The sequence below is a fragment of the Haemorhous mexicanus genome, chromosome 3, assembly GCF_027477595.1.
Source record: "Haemorhous mexicanus isolate bHaeMex1 chromosome 3, bHaeMex1.pri, whole genome shotgun sequence".
Lineage (NCBI taxonomy): Eukaryota > Metazoa > Chordata > Aves > Passeriformes > Fringillidae > Haemorhous > Haemorhous mexicanus.
In genome coordinates, this window is record NC_082343.1 from 64,197,330 (window position 1) to 64,219,098 (window position 21,769).

The window sequence follows — 21,769 nt, forward strand, 5'->3', positions numbered from 1 at the left end:
TTATGTGGGTCTAGTCTTTGAAGTATATGTTACACCATCCTTTAGCCTGCCACACTTCCACACAGAGCTGATGATATTTGCCTCCTAAAAATTACAGTCAAGGGACCCTTTATGAACTGACTGTGAGTTTATGTATCCAATAATTCCTGAGATCTAAGCCCAGATCTGTCATCTATCTGTTCCATTGCTCTGAAAGGAGTTCATAAAAATAGCACCCGGGAGCTCTGTATCTATTGGAACTCAATATTTCAGTCTGGCAGCCTTGAAACTGGGAGTGAAGCATTGCTCTTTTAGCCAGTACATTGTCACCAGCTTCTGGGTTGGCAACAGGGAATGGGCACATTCTATATAATTCAGGTGGTGACCTGACTCTCCTAGGTCAGTACTGCTCCAGCAATGCAAGGAGAAAGTGTTACTTAAATGAGCAGAATTATGTGCAAGAATAAGAGTAATCGACTTTGCAGGATTGTATATTTTTTCCCCTTTCTTTTTCTTTCCTATTGTACAGTCAAACATCCAGGGGGCTAGTCACCAATCTGCTGAAAGCTACAGCCTGTCTGGTCTTTAATGTCTGTTTTCAAAGATGATCCCATCCACCTGTTCATTTTCTACAGTCCTCATTCTTCACTCTGAGTGTATCCTAGTCTTTTCCTTATGTCCTATATGACGCAAGGCAATAAAACCAAAAATGAGGCAAACTGGTTTATGGATCTGGTCCGGTTTGTGCTACTTCCACCAAGCGCTGCTAGGTGGCAATATGTTACCTGGAAAACCACGAGCTTCCAGCCAGCCCTTTCCTCTGCTTCCGACCGAGCTGGGACGTGCCTAGGCATCGCTTCGCTCCAAAGAGGGGACAAAGCCCTTGGATCAGGACCTGGTGAGGGCAGCTTCACTCACACAGATCTTTGATGAGGTTTTCTAGACACAACTGCAGGGCTGAATCCTACTGGAAAAATTCTTTGTGAACCCAAGAGGAAAATTAAGAGGCAAGCCTGCTTGTTGCAGAGAGTGTTGTAAAAAGGAAATGTATCCTTCTATTGTAGCACTGCCTGGGACTAGACTATGCCATATTCTCGATTCTCTGAACAATACAAAGTTGAAAGTACCTGTTCATCCTGAAAAACTTTTGTTTTCTCCACACAAATAAATAACTGGAATCCCTACACATTCAATCATATTTTTTAATGAACTGGGCCAATTTTGGAACATTTGTATTGACAGTTGAGTAGAAAAACAGCTTTAATAAAGATGGAGAAGATGTATTTCCAGATACATATTTCAGTCATGCTGCAAATACCTAAAATTGAGTCATCCTATGTATATGTCTCAACAAGGACAGAGAAAGACTGGGTCATATTTGCATAATGTTTTGAATTTGCAAAGCAGTAGGTAATCTTCATTGAAATAATTTATTTCCCTTGATCTGGCTGCTGGCAAAACCGAGGGTGACAGTGCCATTTCATGCCAGCTTCAATTACACAATTTTACACAATTACAGTTTGATGCCAGGGTAGCTTGCGGCTTGCTCAGCACTTTGGCCCAACTGCCAGAGCTGGGTACAGGTGAGCGGCACCTGGAGCCGGAGAGGCACAGCAACCAGGAGCAGGACAGCTGGAAAGAGCTCCCACTTAGGCTGACAGGTAAGATAGATGGATGTGAAAATGGGGAGCCCAAGTCTCTCCCTTGTAGCGACGTGGACAGGGAGCTAACATCGCTGCTGCCTGCTGCGCGACCCCAGGCACAGCAGGTGGGGTCCCGCCGCTCCAGGCTGGACGCTCCCGGCAGCGATTCCTATCCTCACCTGAGCCACCTGAGGTGAGACCTTGTCCTGAGCCTGCGGAGAAACGAGGATCTCTAATTACCCTGACTTGGATAGAAACACGGGGCTTGGTTTTCAGAGATGGAGGCGATCGGTGCAGAAAACAATAACGACGACCTGCTTGTGTAGTATTTAGCAACCTTGGAGCTGACAAGTATCGTCTGCTTCAAAATTGCTTAAATTCACACAGCGTTCTGGATGCTTGGGGTCACGCCGCTATGGACGCGGTATGAAGCCCTCTCCTGCAGGCCTCAAGTCAGCCCCAGCTCCCGGGGGCTCAGTCTGCTTTTAATGCGCTTTGCTGGGCGCGGGGCTGCCCCGACACTGCAGGGCCCGGGGCGCGGGCAGGCGGCTGCGGGCCCGGCCCGGAGGCCGCGGCCGCGGTTCCCGGCGGGGCCCTTTCCCCGCAGCACCGCCCGCCTCCGCTGCTCCGCCGGCGCCAGGGCCGGTCAGTGCCGGGCCCAGGTCAGTGCCCGGCCGCAGGGCTCCGGTGCCCCGGCCGCCCGCGGCCCTCGGGGGGAAAAGGGCCCTCTGCGGGGGACCGGAGCTGCCAAGGCGGCGCGGGGCTCCGGCAGCGTCCGGGGGCGGGGCAGGCGCGGGGAGTCCCGGGCCCCGCGAGGCCTCGGGGCGCCCGCGGCAGAGGCGAGGTGGCTTCATCGGAGCGGGAGAGGCCGGCGGTGCTTCTGCTCAGCCCTGACACCTCGGGTCTCGCTTTGGGAACAGCTGGTCACCGCCCACTTCGGCCCTGCTCGGCACTGAGCCCTGCCTTGACGGTTGATTTAACATAAAGTCATTTTGTAAAAAAAGAAAAGGTGTCAGAAAAGCTTCCCTAGGTCAGACCGCGTGCAGCAGCGTGCTGCTCGGGATTTTGGCATCGCAGGTTAGCAGCAAGAAATGTCCTCTGGGGAAGTAGCTTTCACCCCTCGGTCCCTTAAGTCTTGACATCTTCCCAGGGTGGTACCGTGCAGGTTGCCATTGCTTCCCGGGATTCAGTGTGTGGAGCCAAGGAAGCCGGTTACAGGCAGTCCTGGTGTGGTGCTGCTGGTTCCCACTGCTATTACAGGGAGACAGGGGAATCGTGGCTGCGTGGCTGGTTCAGACCTCGGTATATGATTTTTTTTGTGTTGCTGTCAGCAGGGGCATTTATGGGTGGTGGTGGTAAGGAGAGAATAGTAAGAACTGTGAATTAAGTGGAATTCAGAATACTTCTTTACCATAAAAGTTACAGTTTTCAAGGCAACCATTGGGAAGACATCAGTATTTGCAGTTACAGCAAGAATAGAATTCATGCTTTTATGGTTCAGGATTTGGTGACTGAAAGGCAAATGATGAGTTGGTTGTGGTTGTTTCCGTTCCTGTGAAGTTGTGCATCTGCTGTTAAAGGTTTCTGAAACACACCTGGTGGGCAGTGAACTTAAAAGAGTTTTCTGTCATTGTTAAAAAAGCTCCTTTGATGACATGTGTGAAGAGAACCTCTTTGGATCAAAGCTTTGAAAAACAAAGGGCCCGAGTGCTTTTTGCAGAAAATAACAGATTCTTGCCCTCTGCTATGAAACTCAAAATCTTTTACTCACCATGTGACAAAAATCAAATGTTTTTAAGTAGTGTCATCTGTATTTATGGAAAGGCTTTCTTTGTCAGCTGTTTTGCATCCTTAAATACCATTGTTTTTCAGTATGTATCTTTGTGATTTGTTAACTGTTCTTCAAAATAATTAAGATGTGATTAGGAGAGAATGTAATTGTTTAGATATAGAAGGACAATTCACATCTAAACTCTAGCCTACAGGGATCATTAAAAAACTAAATGAAGAACACATAGTTTGGAAAGCCATAGCTTGCTATGCCCAGAATTGGGCTGCTCAGAAACTATGAAAATAACAAAAAAAAAAAAAAAAAAAAAAAAAAAAAAAAAAAAAAAAGAGAGAGAGAGATAAAAACAGAAATGAGGTGTAAATGGTCAGCCAGCTTAAAACTGAAACTACCGACAAGGTGTTTTTTTTTTTTACTTACAGGGTTGAAAGGTTTTTCTTCCTCCAGTTAATTTTTATTTCCCATGTACATTATTTGATGCTGTTTCAGTTAGTTAATTTGGACATGTTCTCAGTTCTTGTTCTCTCAGCTTCTGGATGGATAAATTTTGTTTCTAATGCTGATGTCTAGAAAGTAGCAGGCCCAAGTCCTTTGTTGTCTCAACAGTAATACAGAGGATAAAAAAATTGTCCTTTAAAATACCAGCTACTTTTAAAGCCTGTTTTTAGAGGAGTTATAAGGCTTTTCAAGTAACTTGCTGAACTGAAGGGACTGTTGATCCCATCTAATTTGTCTACAGTGCAGGTACCAGAGACAATGTACTAAAAATTTGAACAGGGCTCCGCAAGTTTGAGAGCCATGACATTTTGAGAAAGGCCTGAGGGATCCATCCCGTAGCTGGGGAGGCAGAATCTCCTCAGCTCCCCAGCTTTATTTAGTTTGTGTATTTGCAAATTATGTTTTGTCAGTAGGTTTTCTGCTGCTGATCCCTAGCATGCTTATGATCTGCTCGCTGCTTGCTTTCAGCACTGAGAAAGCCAGCTGGAGAAGTGACTGTCCTCAGCTTGCTTCATCTGGTAATTATTAGAGTGGGAGAACCTGTTGGACAAGGTGTTTAAGCTAACCTAACCCACGCATCATAGAAGGAAAGTAGAGAGATGGATAACTGTATGAGGTAGGTGGAGGGCTCTGTAACCTTCAGGTGAGGGGTGGTGACAAGCAACTGGCAACAGAGGAATCCTGCATGTGAATCCTCCCTACTACACCTTTCTTGTGTCTGAAGGCAGGGTCTACTGACTCCTTGTCACTGTGAGACCAAGCTGGCCTCCTTTTGTGTTTGAATCTCTTCTCTTTATCCAACACCATAATTTTTTTTTTTTTTTTATTCCCTATAATCACCCACCAGCCTACTGCCCAGGTTTACAGTCAGTTGTTGTTATTTTCACTCATTTTCAACCTTTTTTTTTTTTCCTACAAATGGGCTATTTTCATGCTTTGTTTTCTCCATCACTTTGCCTTTTCACCTGTTGTAGGGTCAGTTGTGCCAGCCATCAGTACTGGGCCACCACTTGCTTTCCATTAATTGGCCACTGCAGGAACCTGTTGAAGCATCTGCCAGTCATGGTGACTGCTCTCTAGTACAGGTGAATGCCTTTTAAAGTCACTGGTAAGCCACCCACACAGGGTTGAATTGTGAGTCAGCTCATCATCATCCTCAGTTCACACCTTCTGACCTTTCATCCCTGTCTTTCCACTTCTGTGCTTGTTGCTGAAATTGCAGCTGCCAAAGGTCTTCATCAAGTCAGGTTTCCTTCTTGACCGAGTACTATTGATGCCTTTGGTAGTCTCACAAAAGTGCCTAATTGGGTTTTTTTATGCCATTTGAATATTTTCTCCTCCCTGAGATTTATTTTGTGGATTTTGCCTGTTGAATGCCTTTATTTCTGTAATGCTTAATCTTAGTATACCTTCATCCAAATCCAGAAATTCAGTTGATGGTTTTTTTTTTTTAGTATCTATATCTGCACATCACACCTGTCACATCCTGCCCCAGATGAAACTGCATGCTTGTTTCTCTGATGTATTAAAAACACATCCCTGCATCTTTTTTCCCCCATTTTCTTTTTCCCTGACTTGTGTCAATAATTCAGGCACCATTTTTGAACTGGAATTTTCCTTGCTCATGTATTTTAACTTGCTGATTTAGCTTGCTGTGTAGTGCAGTGATTCTTGTTTGAGCATACAGCTTCTAAGATTCAGTTCTCTGGTTTGTCTTAGCTCTTCTACCCTTTCTTCTAGAAAGTTGCTACCTACAGCCCTTACCTCTTGCTTTGGCCAGGTGTCTTAATGTTCAGTGATAATTGCAACTGGCAGCATTGCTGGAGGTTGCTGTTTGATCCATCATGTGTTAGGAGACATTTGGGTTGCAACAGAGTAGTAATGGCAAGGGCAAATACCCTTGTTCACGAAGTTATAATTTCCCAAAGAATCTACTCAGGGACTATTGATGTTGGTGTTATCCCTATTATTATTACTATGTTTTATTAACATTGTAAGGTCTGAATTTTACCTAGACAGTTGCTAGAGGCTGTCAGAAGGCCTCTGATAATCTGCATGCACAAAAATACATAGATTGTGAGTGCCTGCCTGTAGATACATGTGCTGCTCTTGCATAATGTGTGTCAGTCCTTTGTACTGGAGTGCTGGCACTCGATGTGTTTATATTAACCCACAGTCTGCTACCCACGGGCAAGGGTGTTACAAAATCACTTGAGTGTCAAATGGGATTTAAACTGTTGTTTTATGTAAGAGGTGCAATAACTATGGAATGAACAGCTATTGATGTCCGTACTGTTGGCTTCTCTCTTAGTTGTCACCAATGATATATAAATCTGTAGCACTGAAAACATATGAAAGATGCTAATTGACCACTGTTATTACTGTCAGGTTGGGTTTTTTTTCGTTGTAGGAACTGTGCATAAACTCCCTTTGCTACAGAGGCTAATGGCTATGGCATGTTTCCTTTTTAAAATTAGACTAAGACTCCATTTCTGTAAGTATGTATAAATAGATGTGATTATGCTAAACTGAAAATCTGAAAATGTTAGTGTTAATTATATCTCTTGGCTGGTCCTACAACATTGTAAGTATTCCTGCAACATCTTTCTTTCACTGCTTTCATGCAAAATACAGAAATAATCAATCTCAGTCATGCAGCAGATTGTGAGCAATCCGTACTGATTGAAATTCTGGATGTTGTTTGTCAGATATCAGCAGAAATCCCTTTAGACTGAGAGAGCTCTAGCCCTTCCTATCATAGTTTTCTTGAGTGGTTAGCTCAGTCAGACTGAACTATTAAAATAATCTTATTTTTATTAAAAAATTTGTATTGGTCACTGACTGGTACTGTAGGAGATGGTTGTAAAGAAAATAATTCAAAGATTATACCTTGCATGAGTCATTAATCATGAGTCATGATCAGCAGGCAGTGGTATCCAATTTGTTTTCTAATCGTGCACTTGCTGCTGTTCTTTATTACCATAGTGATAATATTAAAGAGCTGTTAATGCACATAACCACGCAGTTGAAAATGACAGACTCTTTTTTCATTGGAATAAAATTTCCATATCTTAAGTCTGTTTTGCTCACTATATTTCTTGTCATGAGAAATTCAGTAGTGTACAAAAGTCATTAAAAAAGTTTAAGTCAGCAAGTGGTTAAGTTAGCAGAACAGCCTTTTTCCCCCCCTCCTCTTTGCTTTCAAGACAGTCATTGGGGCTTCCTAGAGAATTCCAGCTAATCTGTTTTAGTATGAGAGCTGGGGACACTTTGTATTCATTAAAAATTGGGAGTTGGTTGTTCAAGGTACGCTTTACAAGGAAAGGTTGCACTGTCCATGTATTTCACGTTTTTTCTCTCCTGAGCAAAAGCTAGCAGCTGGATGGAAAGTTTTATTGCTTTAAGATATGCTGAGGAATGACTGCTGAGGTTTTAGAGAAAAGGGGAAGGCTGTCTCTCTCTTGAGAGACTGAATATAAAAAGAATCAATTAGGAGAAATGAGCTTTAGAAACCCATTTTCACTCTTTAAATAAAATTTTAAAAGCTCTGAAAGGTGGTAGCTGAAGTGTTGCAGACTTTTAAAATGTGCATAGATGGAGAGTGTTTGGGTGCAGCAGCAGTCAGGGAATGTTTTTCACAAAGTAATGAATCTTGTATTCAATTAGATTTTAAACTTGATTAAATTTTGTAATTAGTTTTATTGGTTTACACTTTGGAAAAGTTCATCATGACAGATTAAAGCCTTGTTTGTCAACATATATAAAAAAATCATCCCTTTGTGCTCTCTTGTGCAGATGATTTTATAATGCATAGATTTGTGTAGGCCTTACTAGTTTCTTTGTGTTGAGCTTGTTGTATTGGTGGGTGCAGTTTGGCAGGACAGGTATGAATCTACTGGCATAGATGGCTCTTCACAGTTGCCTGGTGTTGCTGCATGTACCTTCACATTTCGTAGTGTGGTTGCTCTGCAAATTCCTCCCCCCTTTGAATGAGGACTATACTTGCACCAACAGAAGCATTTTCAAGTTTAGTGTAGAGTGGTACAGCCAGTGACAAAATAAGTGTCCACCTGACAGGGCTGTTCACTTGTTTCATTAGGAGCTAATTGTGTGTGGTTTTTAATGTGCATTTACTTGATCATATGTAAATAATAAAGGTTTTCAAAAAGGTTGAGTCTGTAAGATACCCTGAAAAGAGCATACAATATAGCTGTCACCAAATTCTGTCTCGGTGAATGTGTTTGTGTTCTGAGTTCACCTTAGAAAAACTTTACAACAGCTGTTCGCCAATTTTGAAAGTATCTTGTTTCTGCCAAATATGATTCAGAAACAAAAAGGTCTTTTCCCAGTTGTCCAAAAAATGAGCATCTACCAGGTCTTCTGAATGGCCAAGCCCATTAAAAAGTAGGTTGGGGCAAAGGTAGGACTACTTTATCAAATTGCTAAATACCAAGCTTTTTTTTTTTTTTTTTTCCCCCATGTCCTGTGGGGATTCTTTTGATTCCCGTTCTGATTGGTTTCTAAGATGGTTTTATTTCCAGATCAGCTGTTTTCAGTTCAGGCTTTACCCAATTTCTTTCAAGTCACTTGTAAACTGCTTTCTCCAGTAGACCCATTTCCAGAGTAAATAAATTAAGGCAGAGATGCAGATCAAGTGATAGTTACTTTCTTGTTATTTCCTGATCTACAGTTGTACCCTGTAGAGTGAAAATAGCAGAGGAATAAACCATGGGTAGGTATACTGGTACATAGAAATACTTTACAAGTATTATTACCTGTATAAAAGGCAAGTATGGTGCTCAATGCATAATACTGCTGCACACTTCTTATCCTTTGGAGCACTGCACAGACTCTGTGCCCAAATGAGATTAACTCAAAGTGCTACTGGGATGACTGGGAAAAGCACATAGCAATCAAGGGCTAGGCAGACTAATTAGTTTTAAGATGGGGTGTGACAACTGACAGCTAATGGAATTAGGTGACAGGGAACAGACTTTGATATAAGAATGATCTTCAGTTCTAAAATTTTAAGTTCCTCAGGTATTTCTCTGGGGAAGGTCTTGCTCTAATAGTTGCTTACAGAAAAGCAGGACATCCAGATCTTGAAAGCTGTGGGATTTGATAGGATTTTTCCTCCGTTATAGGTGTGTTTGGAGGTCTTGGTATTTTTTTAGAGGGAAGGGTGAGGGAGGGTTTGGAAGAGTAATACAGAGTAAATTGGTCTAGTGGAATATGTAGTTTTTTCTGTAGTTTTTGAACCTCTTTTGTTTTCTGCACACAAAAACTTTTTTGGTAAATTTTACAAGGAAATATTTTAAAAGGTGCTAATACCTGGCTTAACTACTAAAATCACTCCATAAATCTCCTTCTGTTTACTTGTGATGGTAGATTCAAAAGAAGAATTTTGTTAATATAGTTCGCAGTGATTTCTGTCAACTGTTATGATTGTGTCACCCTTATATTAGTTTCTGCTGTCATATTTCCCTCTTTCTCAGAGGACTGAAGTGGATTTCAAAAGAAGTTTCCTAATTTTTTTCCCCTCACTCCATGTATTTCCAGAAATGACCCTTGCTCCATGGAAGAACTTTCTTCAGATTACAATGAAAAGAATACTACAACAAAGAAGGTTGTCACTGTATAATGGTGCTCATGGCTACGAGGAAGAATTGATAAAGAAGAAACTTCAGCAGTTTTCTGGTGGATCCATCAACCTTTCCAAAGAAGACAATGGCATTGCAATACTTACTTTGAATAACCCAAAGTTAATGAATGCCTTTACAGGTATTAATTAGTTGATGGGATTGCTGGTTGGTTTTGGTCTTTCTCTTGTTCAGTTACCTGTTTTGACATTTTGCCTCAAGAAAGAGAAACACTCTGCTTTACCACACCTTAGTTAAAAGAGTAAATGTGTTTATTCTGATGTGCAGCAAATGTGTCCAGTGTTTTGTAGTAACTTTGCTATACATGTCATAAGAATCTGAGAAATTCTCAATGACACAAGGACTGTCTTGCAGAAAGTGCTTCTCCCCGTGTTGTTTAAGCGCTAGGACAATTCTGCCACTGAGCTCTTTCTTGCATCTACTCTCATTTTGTCATCACTGCTCTGGAAATATGGAAGGCATTTTTGTGGGCATGAGACGATGCCACCTCCCTTTTATAGGTGATACAGAAAAAAGACTGAGTTTATTGCTTGGTTCTTTGCCTAAAGCCTTCCCTGTACATTAAACTTCTGTGGTTTGGTCTTTTCCACTTACCCAAACTGGCTTCCATTTGTTCTTCATTTACCTTATGTCTTAAATATCAGTGACTGGTTAATTAAAGATCAGATGAGCTGGGTATTCTCAGCTGTTGCAGGTCAGTGATCTATTTAATATGCTTTTACACTGGAGAATACTTAGCTATCAAAACCAAGTGCCCTATTTTATTAATCTTGTATTACGAGAGGGTTTTGTTCTCCAAGTTGAGTATATTTTCTGTCTCTTCTTAATTATCTAGATTATTCCAATTTATACCACTCTCTTCAGATGTGAGTGGCACAGGTCCAGCGTGTGAATCTGCTTGAGCTGGAGCTGTGCATAAGCCTTTACTGCAAGAATGATTTTATCTGTTAATATTTTGGTGTGAATGCATTTGTGTCATCTTGCTGATTTCTTTGTTGTGGTTTTGTCTTCCTGCCCAGTTCTCACTGTTCCTTTGCTGTGAGTGAACATTTTGTAACATACTAGCAAAGTGTGCCCTTTACATGCAGGATGTCAATCTAGTCTTTCCACTAGTGATCGCTGAAAGGAACCTAAGGGAGCAGCAGAATTGGTGGTAATGCACCCAGATGTTTCTGCATTCTCTTTTGTTTTGCTTAAAAAACTCATGTTAAAAAATCATTACCTAACTTAAGAAATTGTAGCTAAAAGATAGGGATTGTCCTTCTGCATGCCTCCCTGTCAGCATACGTGCTGTTATACAATCAAAATTACATGGTTGTTTCTCCTTTTTCTACAGATTGGTTTCTGGTTTTGACTCAAAACAAAACTGTGCAATGTACACCCTGTAGACTGTGTGCCTGTGGCTTATTTGTTGTGGAAGTTGAAAGGGGCATGCAAAATGAGCTGTAACAGCAAAAGGAGAGAGCAGATTGGGTTTTTCTGCTCTTTGAAGATCAGGAGTAATAAAAGTCAAATTGCTTAAACCAGACATTCATAGACACTGACAAATATGTTCTCTGTTTTCTATGTGCTTGGCAGGAGGGGCTCAGAAGTGAAGAGTCTTTCCACAGAGTATTCCATTGGTAGCTGTGCTGAGGAGATGCAGCTGCCATTCGGGCAACTGATAGCTGTTCTTTGCCTGTACAATGTTCTGCGTAATGTTAATGTGCTGAAATCATACCACACATCTGGAGTTGAGCACCCAAAATTAGCAGACATTTTCTTTCTGGCTCAGTTAGTTGTCTGTAAAATAATCTCTCCTCTCCTTACAGGACTGCTGTGAAAATAACTTAGTGTATGTCAATTAGATGTTCTAGTAGCAAAGAGAAGCTACAAAAACCACTGAGGAAATTAATAGCTCTTTGTTGTAGATACTCATTAGCATATAACAAATGAGCCATGGGATCAGGCAGTTCTGTTTTAGAGTAGTGTGTAGAGAGCTGTACTCCATTTTGCTAGGCAATAGCCACAAAAAATTGCTCAGGAAAATCTTACTGTCAGTTCAAGAGATGTTGCTTCTTTATGCTGTACACCTCTGCTAGAGACTTTTGTTTTCATGAGAGGGAGATTAGAAGCAAAATCAGGCTGGTCCCCTCACTGCTGCAGTGAATGGTATGGCATCTTAATTTATACTGATCTTAGTTTCATTTTTAACATTATTATTTTTAAAATGCAGTTGCTGAGAAACTACCAGGAACTTAATCCTTTGCCTTCAGTTGTGTATCAAATAATGCTCTTGAAGGGGCAGAATGGGGTGTGCTACCCTGGAATTGCCTCAGCAGAGCCTGGTTGACTTCATCAGCCAGAGCCTGTAGATATACGCTACGTCCCCATCAAATTCTGTTGATTCTGTGTTTCAGAGCTTCTGAATAGTGGCAGACGTGAATTTATATATCCATGCATGCTCCCTCTAGAAAGCTGCAAAACATTATTAAACTGCTGAGGGAAATTCTATTTTCCAGGCATTTACTTTACACAGCAGTTTTTTATCTCAAAGGAATTATGTTTATTCTAAGCTTGAGCAACTCCTGAAATCAAAACCAGAACAAAATTGTTGGCAAATTGCTAAAGGGCGATACGGAGATTGTTATGCCTTTTTTCTCTTCTTAATTGGAATCTGATAGCCACCTGTTTGAAATGGTCTCTTTGGAAACAAATGCTAATAATGTCAGTTTAAGCCTGGTAGAACCAATTTCAGCAATCCAACCTCTCACTGAACTAAACTTGAATGTAGTTTAAAAGAGAAGAAAGCTAGCCTGTAGGAATTAGAAAATAATGATGATAGTTTTTATTTTCTAGAATTTACTTGAAAACATTTATGCTCAGATTATAGTTAAAATGCAAACAAATTACTGATTATTAATTCTGTATAGAGCATGAACTTAGTGATATCAAATAATGAAAGACTAAGATTGGCAGAATGAGGATTTGCTTTAGTGTTGTGCCTTCTTCATTATGTCAAACATCAGGAAATATACCTGTTGGTAAAATAATAGTTCAGTGTTGTCAGGAATGGAAAAGAGCCTCTTGCAGGAGAGTAGAACAGGCTCTGGGCAGTGTCTCTTGTCCCCTGCTATTGCATGTAACAGGCTCATATGGATCCTGCATTTTTTCAGTTAACTTGATTTTTTTCTGGGAATACTCTGTGGAAAGACTCTTCAATACCTCACTGCTTTGCCTATTAAAAGAACCACAAACAGTGGTTCTGCTGTATTTGACTCTAGCAGTGCTTGGATGCCATCCCGAATACCTTTCTGTTAAGAAGGAAAATATGCAATAAGTGAAATCCACAGGGTTAACGCACACATGTTTGAACAGCAGCATTTGCAGAAAACTTGCTGAGTGTGCCATCAGGCTGGAAAAGCATTTCAAGTGAAGACAAGAAAAATCTCATCTAGGCCTAGTTCTGCTCAGTATTTTCATTCCTGGCTTGGATGGTGAAACAGAAGGTGAACTGCTGAAATGGTCAGATGACCCCATATTAGGAGAGCTTGCAAGATTATTTTTTGGAGTAGAGGAGAGGCATTCAGTGATCTTGATTAGCTTCTGCAAAGAGCTCAAGATCAACAGGGTGAAATTCAGGGAAAACAAATGTAATGTGCCACATACAAAAAGCATGACCAAATTATAAAACAGAAGGGAAAGCAGCTGGCAAAACTAGTGGGATTTTTTAGAGGATCATAGTATGGACTTGACAGTGGGTAAAAAAAACCCAAGTCAATGCTATTATGGTATATAATATGTAATGTCCTGTTGATTATTGGCTACCTAGAAACATTGTCAAACTGTGTTAATTCAGTGGCTGAGACCAAGCCTAAGGGATAAATACTTGACTGAGTGTTCACTCTTGATCTGGGACTAGGAAGCTTACTTCATAATGAACTGTAAGAAAAAAAACATAGAAAACATAAATGTCCCCTGAACTGGCTGCTAATGGGAGACTTCAGAAGAGGATGAGTCCTGTGCATGCAGGCGTAGATTTAAAAAAGCAGCACCGTTGGCAGAGGAGAGAGTCCTCGAGAGTATTAATTGAAAGCACGTTTCTATCTGTAGAATGTAGCCATGTCCATCTAAATTCTTGTCAAAGAAGGGTAAAGCTGAGAGTGTCATCAGTCTGTATGTACTCTGCTTTCTGAAATTAGTTTCTGTAAATGTTTTCTCTTAAGTATATAACTGGACAGAGTCATAGGCATTCAGCAAGGAAGAGCTTGAAATTAATGCAGGTACATTCCATTGATGTGGAAGATGCTGCTGTCTAGGATGAGCTCTAGAAACAGGAGTTTGTAGAACTCCATGTCAGGAGGGGTACTTAAGCAAGTACAATGTTTATGATGTTTTATGATGAATTGGATGTTTAAACAAGAAATAAAAAGCTAGTACTGCATGATGATATGCTTTATAAAGAGAGTCTTTTTAGAATGAAACCTTTGTTAACATTGAATGGTTGTGCCTTGAGCCCACCCTGGACACGATTCTTTTCTATTCTCTGCCAATTGTTTGGGCAGGGAGGAATGTCAGTAACTTCAGTATGACTATTTGGACAGATCTTGATGGATACATATAAATTCATCTGTCCTGAATGTATGCAATTGCAAGCAGAAATAAATTAGATAGAGGGTTTTTGTTTGTTGGTTTTGTTTGGTTTTGTTTCAGAGCTTTCTTGAATGTAACACAAATATCCTTCATACAGAATATCCTTTGGAATTTTGGGAAGTGCATCCTTGGAGAACAAATGTATGCCAGTGATTGTGTGCAGGATTTAAGATGATACTTTCCATGGTGATTTTAGGCCCATCATTTATTAACTATAAGTTGGTTTTGCTGGTGGAAAGTGTAACAAAAAACCATGATGGTGATAATTTCCTGTTAATAATTTTGTTTCTCTCCTCTTGTGGCAGGCACTATGATGTTAGAACTACAGGAGAGGGTAACTGAACTGGAAAACTGGAAGGATGGCAAAGGTCTTATAATCCATGGTGCAGGAAACACTTTTTGCTCGGGATCTGATTTGAATGTTGTCAAACAAATATCCAATTCCCAGGCAAGTATTAATACACATTAAGGTTTTGGAGAAAAATTAATTTTTTGAGATTCTTTTTAGACAGAAGTGTTGCACTACACTTCTGCAATTTTACATACAGGTCACAGAATGGAGTTTTAATGGTAAAAAAAATTCTGTCAGCCCCTTCAAGCTGTGATTTAAGTGTTATTGTAAGTGATTCATAACTCTAAATTCCTACACTAGATGTTCTTTTTAGCCTTTTCTTTTAAAAGTGTCATTTCAGTTTCTCACAGCAGTATATAGTGAATTTGCGCGTCAGATAAAATGTACTTCTGTAGTTTGACCTTTAGGAACAGATAAAAGGAATAATTTCTCATATTCTAAAGTTAAAAAAGAAAAGAAATTTAAGTAGAATGGCTGCTATTACAGAAAGGTTTCTATTTTATCAAAACTCTGTTTGGACCTGAATGAAATGGAAGAACAGATGCAATTCTTATGCTGTACTTGAGTCATGTGAGTCTTGTGTGTATCTGTGAAGTTGCAGAGCTTGGGGTTTGATGGCAAGTTTTGCTCATGCCACCCATTAGAGAACTTTCACATGTGCTACAGTTCTTTCTGTGGGTTAATATGTGGACTTGGCAATGTGTGAAATAGGGCTTTGCCAGCTGCCAGGGAAGAGGGTCTTCCTGTGTTGCTCTTAGACCTGGTTTGCAGTTGTGGTAAGTGCCAATCCTGGTGCTTTTTTGTGGCCACTGCAAGTTTCAGGATTTAACCATGTAAATGAAACATTTAATTGGCCCTTCCAGTATGAATATCAACACAAAAACTGGTTAATCTGATACTTGTCTTTAGTGATGATTTTTTTTTTTCTGTTGATAAAACTAACTATCATAAACCCTGCAATGTCTTAGATTTTATTTCTGGCCTTGTAAAATAAAAAGGACAGTCTAGTTTTCAAATGGTATAGGACACTTTGTTTTGGGAACACCACAAGAGAGATACTTTTCTTAAGACAGAAATGTCATGCTTTATAGTATAAATGGATTTGGGGGACGTTTTCATCTGGTTATTTTATAAGAACTGACAATTTAAAAAATACAGATGTAGAGGTGATTTTTTTCTAAATTGTTTTTTTTTTATTTTGATCTGCAATTTTTAACTTCTTTGAGCATTATACCAACAGAAAAGGAGGTGAAGCCAAGCAAGGTCAGTTCTTTCCTTATTTGCAGTCTAAGCTTTTCTTCAGAGTTCTGCATTCAGTAAATCTCAGTGAAAATGCTTCCATACATTTCGTATTCTCTCTGTATGTTTATACAAATTACTTGGAGCCACTGCAGTGGCAGAGAGGGCTCTTGCAAGGACTAGGTTCAATAACAGATATACTGGACAGAATGAAATGTATACATGTTATGACTTTGTTGAGAATTCTCTGCACATAATCTGGATCTCTCAATTGAAATTAAAACATTAGAGTTACCAGAAATGCTCCAAGAATACTTAAACATAGTTGCTTTTCTTTTTCCTTTGGAGAGTTCAAGCGATTTATCTTTTACTGAGAGTTTCTTTATAATAGCTCTTAAAGCATCTGTTTGGTGGGATTTAATAGTCTTTATTAAATAAAGCTTTACTAGAGTATGGAATAGCATTTGTTGTTCTTCAGTCTTACAGAGCTCTTCTCTCTAACCTGATGCAGATGAGAGTGTTTCATCTGATTTCAGGTAAAGTTTTCTGTTCATAGGCATCTTCAAGGCAAAAACAAAAAAAAAAAAAGGTGGATAGCTTCATGCCTGAACTAGTATGTCTTTCAGAGTATCACAGAATACTCTGAGTTGGAAGGGACCCACAGGGATGATCAAGTCCAACTTCTAAGTGAACGCATTGAATCCACAACCTGTCGTTATTAGCACCATACTCGAACAACTGAGCTGTCCTTTACAATTTTTTTTCAAGACTGCTTTAGCCCATAGCTTTTAGTAATTGCAGAAAACACTTTTATTTTATCCAGCTGGTTGCTTGAGGGAGGACTGTATTTTTCCTAATTTTCGGTACAGTTTGCTTTTCCCTGTGGTGCAGAATCGACAGAATAAGGGACAAGAATGCTGAAGGATTTTCGTGCCCCCTAGTGGCTCTTTGTCCTCCTCTTCCACTTCATCCTTTTCCTCTTTCTTTGTCCACCATCTCCCATGTTCAATTGTTCCTAACTCTGAAGCAAAGCTAGGTCCTCTGCCTGTTTCTCTCTTCTGAGTGCTAACATTACATAACAAAATCACAGAAGGTAAATGAATAGAGGCATTTAAATAAAAAATATTTCTCCTTTTGTCTTTATAAGGCTTTGTAAGCTGTTCCCAGAGCAAGAACCTCATTCTGGAGTGAGACTTGAAAAGTTGCCTAGCTGAAAAGCAAGAATAGCTCTTAAAGCAACAACTCAGAGAAAGAAGCACAAGGGATAATTTTGCTTTCCTTGTCCCTGTCTAGAAGCCCTAGGACAGAGGTTCCCAAACATAAGCTGTGGAGGGAGTACTTTGGAGCAGTTGGAGATAATATGTAAATTATGTTCTATCTGTAGTGCAAATGGATTCAAAGCTCTTGCAGCAATTACAGTTTTCTACTTTATGAAGGTGACTTTCTTCTTCCCTGCGTCTCCTAGGCCCACACCAAGCTATTAATCCTCTTCTTCCATATGTAGTGCATTTTACTACATTTTACCTCCCTTTCTGCTAGCTAGAAATCTTCTTATTTCAAGGACAGTATTAGAGCTGCAAATATAATTATTTTACTAGACTGCTGCAAACACCTCTTAGTCAGAGAATTTTATCTGAATAGTAGCCTTATTTTTCTTGTCAGCAAGATTTGAAGGGCTTATTTGCCAGGACTCAAGCAATTGCTTTTTTTTTTTTTTTTTTTTTTTTTTTTAAGGAGTGTTTTCTGTGCGGGCATTTTTTCCATGGGATACACAGTAATCTTTCTACCACCTGAGAGAATGAAGACTTTATTTTTGTCTGCTCAGACATAATTGCATTTTTCAAGTTTGTCTCTTCTGGAATTAATCTTTAATTGCCATTTTGGATTTTGTCATGAGTTGAGAAGGCCAGTTTGAATGCAAGGATTCTGCTGTGATGAAGTGAAAAATTGTGTTCTCTGAAGAGCTTTTGTGCAGCTTCATCCTGACAATTGTAATGTGGGAATTGTGCAAGTCTGTGTCTGAGAACAGGTACCTTGTATGTTTGTGTGGGCTTTGAACTTAGCTACTAAGGCAGGTATCACAAAGGGTTTGAATGTTCTTTAATTTGGAATGGAAATATTGCTGCTGTTCTTAGGGGCTGTAGGAGATGGCTACAGTGATAATTAAAAGCCTTTTTATAAATCAACAGGTGCTAAAATTTTCAAGTAGCCCTTTAGTGTAGTAAAACTAAATACCCTGGTTCTTGTGTAACAATTGTCATGGCACTCACATCTGCCAGAGATCTGCACCTAAACATCATAATGCTGGTTGGCTTTGGGCAGAGTAGCTCTTGGGAATGCACGACTAAATGGACAATAAATCACCTGAAATTGGCCTACTGTTATTTCAAGGTTCTATTCCAAAGATGTACTGAAGACTTACTGTGTGTATTTTCTTTCCCTGAGGTATGAGTCAGAGGCTTTTAATTCAGGCAGATTCTCTGACTTGCCAGCTTCTGTAAAACTGTGTTTTAGAAATTAGTAAATTCTGTTAAAGAGATTGGTTTGGTTTGTTTGGATTTTTTTCTTTATTATTTGAAAGATGTGCTGAAATTGTTACCTACTGGTTTTTTATTTCTGTGGTGTCCAAGCATAAATTTTTTTCTTTTATCTGGGATAAATAATACGTGTTGTTCAATTCAGTATGTATATGAACGTGGTGGTTCTGGATCATTTAGCCCAGTTATTTGTCAAGTTCCTGATTAATTCTAGATGTCTGAGAAAGAAGATAACAACAGGGAAGGCAGATAGATAATGATTTTTTCTCAAAATATTTTCTTAGATCTCAGCAACTTGTGACTAAGACTTCTGGAGCTAGAGGTGTTGCCTTCTATGTAATAACCTTTTGTTGATGTTCCTGTTGTGAGTTTATGTAGTTGTTCTTGAAATCATGTAGAGGCTGTAATGCCCTGCTGCCAAGTGTTCCACATTTTAACTACGCACTGTAGGAAGAAATGTTTGTTTTGAGCATATTTTATTTGAAGCCCTGTAGTTCTTGTACTAGATTAGAAGTAAATTATTGTATCTTTTTCACTGTTGATTGCAAGGAGATGTAAAACACAAAGGATGTGAGACATAAGAAGAATCTTTCTGGTTTGGTTTTTAATTTGTTTCAGTGTTTTGTGGTTTGGTGTTTTTTGTTTTCTTTTTTTAGCTGAAATGCTTTTGGCCCAAACAATAAAAGATTAAACTGGTAAATTGTATCTTGTCTAAAACTTGATGGATTTGGGACAGTAAAAAGTATGTAGCACACTGTGGCTTTGTACAGAATTTAAAAACTCAGATTTATTTGTGTTCAACTTGAAGTGAGAAGAGGAAATTAAGAGGAAGCACTAAAATTTCACAGCATAGAAATCCAGTATTGCAATTACTTTAACAGTGGCTTAATTTTAACTGAAATTTATTTAAGTCAGTTGAGTTCTGATTGGTTTTTTTTTTAACCTGATTCATACTAGGTTTTCTATTTGTGCATAGCAGGGTTGGGCTAGAATTTGGGCAACATGAACCAGAGACAAAACTCAGCTGAAGTAAATATAAAGAATACTTACTCCTGTTTACTTTGTCTACGTGTTTAATTGCTTCACATTAAGATCATGTAACATTTTTTAATTTCCTATTCATTGTAGGATGGGATGAATATGTGCATGTTCATGCAAAACACCTTAACCAGACTTATGAGGTAATATATTTTATTTACCCATTTAAGAAGTAATTATAAGTGTCAGAATGTATGTTCTAACTCTTTAACAAGATGTTTAAAGATAAATATATATGTATGTATGTAAATATGTATGTTATATATGTAATTTTGAATCCCAGATCTTGTATTCACACATGTTAATCAGGTAGATATTTATGGATTTAAATTAGGCCTTAACATTTTCTAGCTATTCCACTTTCCAGAGACTTGGACAGGAAAAAAAACCCCTAGGCTTATGTGTGTAGAGCTAGGAGATACCCAGAATTAAGGAAATCTAGGCCTTCGGATTTTCTGAAACTCAACCTCTCTAACTCATTGGAAATTGGTAGCTCTTAAATAACAAGCAACAGCAGGTTATGCAGCCTACATAGGTAACATTTATTTGATATATTTATTAATTCTTCCCACTTCACAAGAGGAGTGTGTCAGTTCTACCATCTGGTAATTCTGAAAACAACACCCTTTCCTTTAGAATTAGCTTCCCTTAAGAAGTCACGTTTCTATTAAATCCATTTGTGGTAGAGTCTATGTTTTTCTGCTTAGAGCTCTTTGAAGATGAATATTCTTTGTTTTCAAATATTCTTTGTTTTCCAACAATCTTTATGAGAAAATGATATGATTAACATTTTTTCTGTAAAAATTACCCAGGAGATTGGAAACTTACATTAGTAGTACTGTAAGGAACCCTCAGGATTGGAAGCCATTTGCATAAGCTTGTCTTCATATAATCGAAGTTGATGGGGCAAAGCTAAGAGGAGGAAGATGTGTGAAGATTAAGTCCCCACCTTGGGTGTGTAGACTTAGTGTATCTTTAAGCCATGGTTCAGGGGGAGCACTGAGCTGCTGTCTGGGGACATCTGTTGTAGATGGGATTAGTCTCTCTCAGAGCTGAGGCTGACTGTGATCCTCAGAGAGGTGCCTCAAATGGATTAGAGTCTGGATGTAGCCATCTTGGACCCGCATCTTCTGCTTTCTCATAAAGCACAGGAAAAATGAGATTGCCCTCTTCCACTGGGTTCTCTTGTGCCATGTATTGTATGAACTGTGCTGCAGTTTGTAAGTGAACTTGGCTGTAAGAAAGTATTGGTGTTTCTGTTGAAGGAGAACTAAAACCAGACATGGTTATGATTAGGATGCTGACTTCTGACTGTGGTTTGTAAACTGCTCAAAAAGCTAAATGTCTATTCATAGTAAAAGATGGAACAGCTGTAATAATGTGCAAATTCTGTAACTAACTAACTGCCTTCATTTCTTAAGGAACTTGCCTTATCCAAAGTCACTGTTCATTAGTATTCATTTTGCATCAGCAGTGGGAAAACATACTTTTCCTTCCCTCTGTCCTTTGAATTACCTTGAACATGATTAAATACCTTGAACATGATTAAATACAACACCAACAAAGGTAACAGATTGCTGCTTTCCTCAAAAGGTTTTGTCTGCAAAAAAAGTTTTGTTGATGACTGAGATAGTAGCACTCTGTTTGAAGAAGCTGCTGAAGCTGTCATGGTAAATCTCATTAATTTTAGATAACCCGGCTCTTCAGTTGTTTGTGTCTCTTTCTGCTACTTTCTGTGGTGCAGTGGCTTAGAGTAGAATCTTGTGTTGCTATCCTGTCACTCCTCACAGGTAGTCTTTTTAGATATATTTTATAGCAGGTATTTTTCATAACATGTGTTTTTCAGTACGTGATCTTTATTTTGATTCCATTTAAAATATCTGTGTTGCTCTTTCCTTCTGGGATTCTGTATCAGTTATGCAATTTTAATTTTGACATAAGTGGAATTAGTGTTGTGCCAGTTGCCCACAAAGATGTAGTTATCTGATTAAATTGGAACAGTATATTTTTCTCAACTTTTACTGTAGAAATGGTTTGGTTGAGTTGTTTTGTAATTTCTGAACGGTTAAAAGCATGAATTTTGCTAACTAAAGTCTCTTGTGCAGGTTGCCTTTGTTCAGTGTTGCACTAGTTCAAGGAAAAGCTTTTGGAGGAGGAGCAGAACTTACCACAGCATGTGATTTCAGGTAAGGCTAACAAGTGTGTAGCTGTTACATTGGGTCAGTGATTTAATGACTGTACCATGAGGTAGCATTTCTACCAGGAGTCACGTTCCTGGCTTCCAAGGCATTTGCAATGAGATTTTGTCATCAGACTTCACAGGAAAAGTTGTGGTTTCTGCCAGGCTGTATGGTTTGAATCACTGTGTAAAACAGGAGCAGTAAGGAACTTTAGCAGCTGAC

General features: G+C 39.3%; 1 protein-coding gene across 11 annotated transcripts in view; it reads left to right on the forward strand.

The window, feature by feature from the left end:
• The first annotated feature begins 1,435 nt into the window (after positions 1-1,435).
• The window catches only part of ECHDC1 (ethylmalonyl-CoA decarboxylase 1), a 40,584-nt gene continuing 20,250 nt past the window's right edge, over positions 1,436-21,769 (forward strand). The window contains exons 1-8 of one of the 11 annotated variants that reach the window (XM_059842147.1): positions 2,311-2,699; positions 4,378-4,525; positions 4,884-4,994; positions 6,320-6,403; positions 9,469-9,690; positions 14,507-14,649; positions 19,458-19,510; positions 21,473-21,553. In XM_059842147.1, coding sequence (XP_059698130.1) covers positions 9,471-9,690; positions 14,507-14,649; positions 19,458-19,510; positions 21,473-21,553 — 497 coding nt within the window. In that variant the 5' untranslated portion in view covers positions 2,311-2,699; positions 4,378-4,525; positions 4,884-4,994; positions 6,320-6,403; positions 9,469-9,470. Of the gene's footprint in view, positions 1,641-2,231; positions 2,285-2,309; positions 2,700-2,729; positions 2,925-4,377; positions 4,526-4,883; positions 5,018-6,319; positions 6,404-9,468; positions 9,691-14,506; positions 14,650-17,603; positions 17,822-19,457; positions 19,511-21,472; positions 21,554-21,769 lie in introns of those variants that run through there. The other 10 variants (XM_059842144.1, XM_059842142.1, XM_059842141.1 and 7 more) reach the window with 10 other exon arrangements.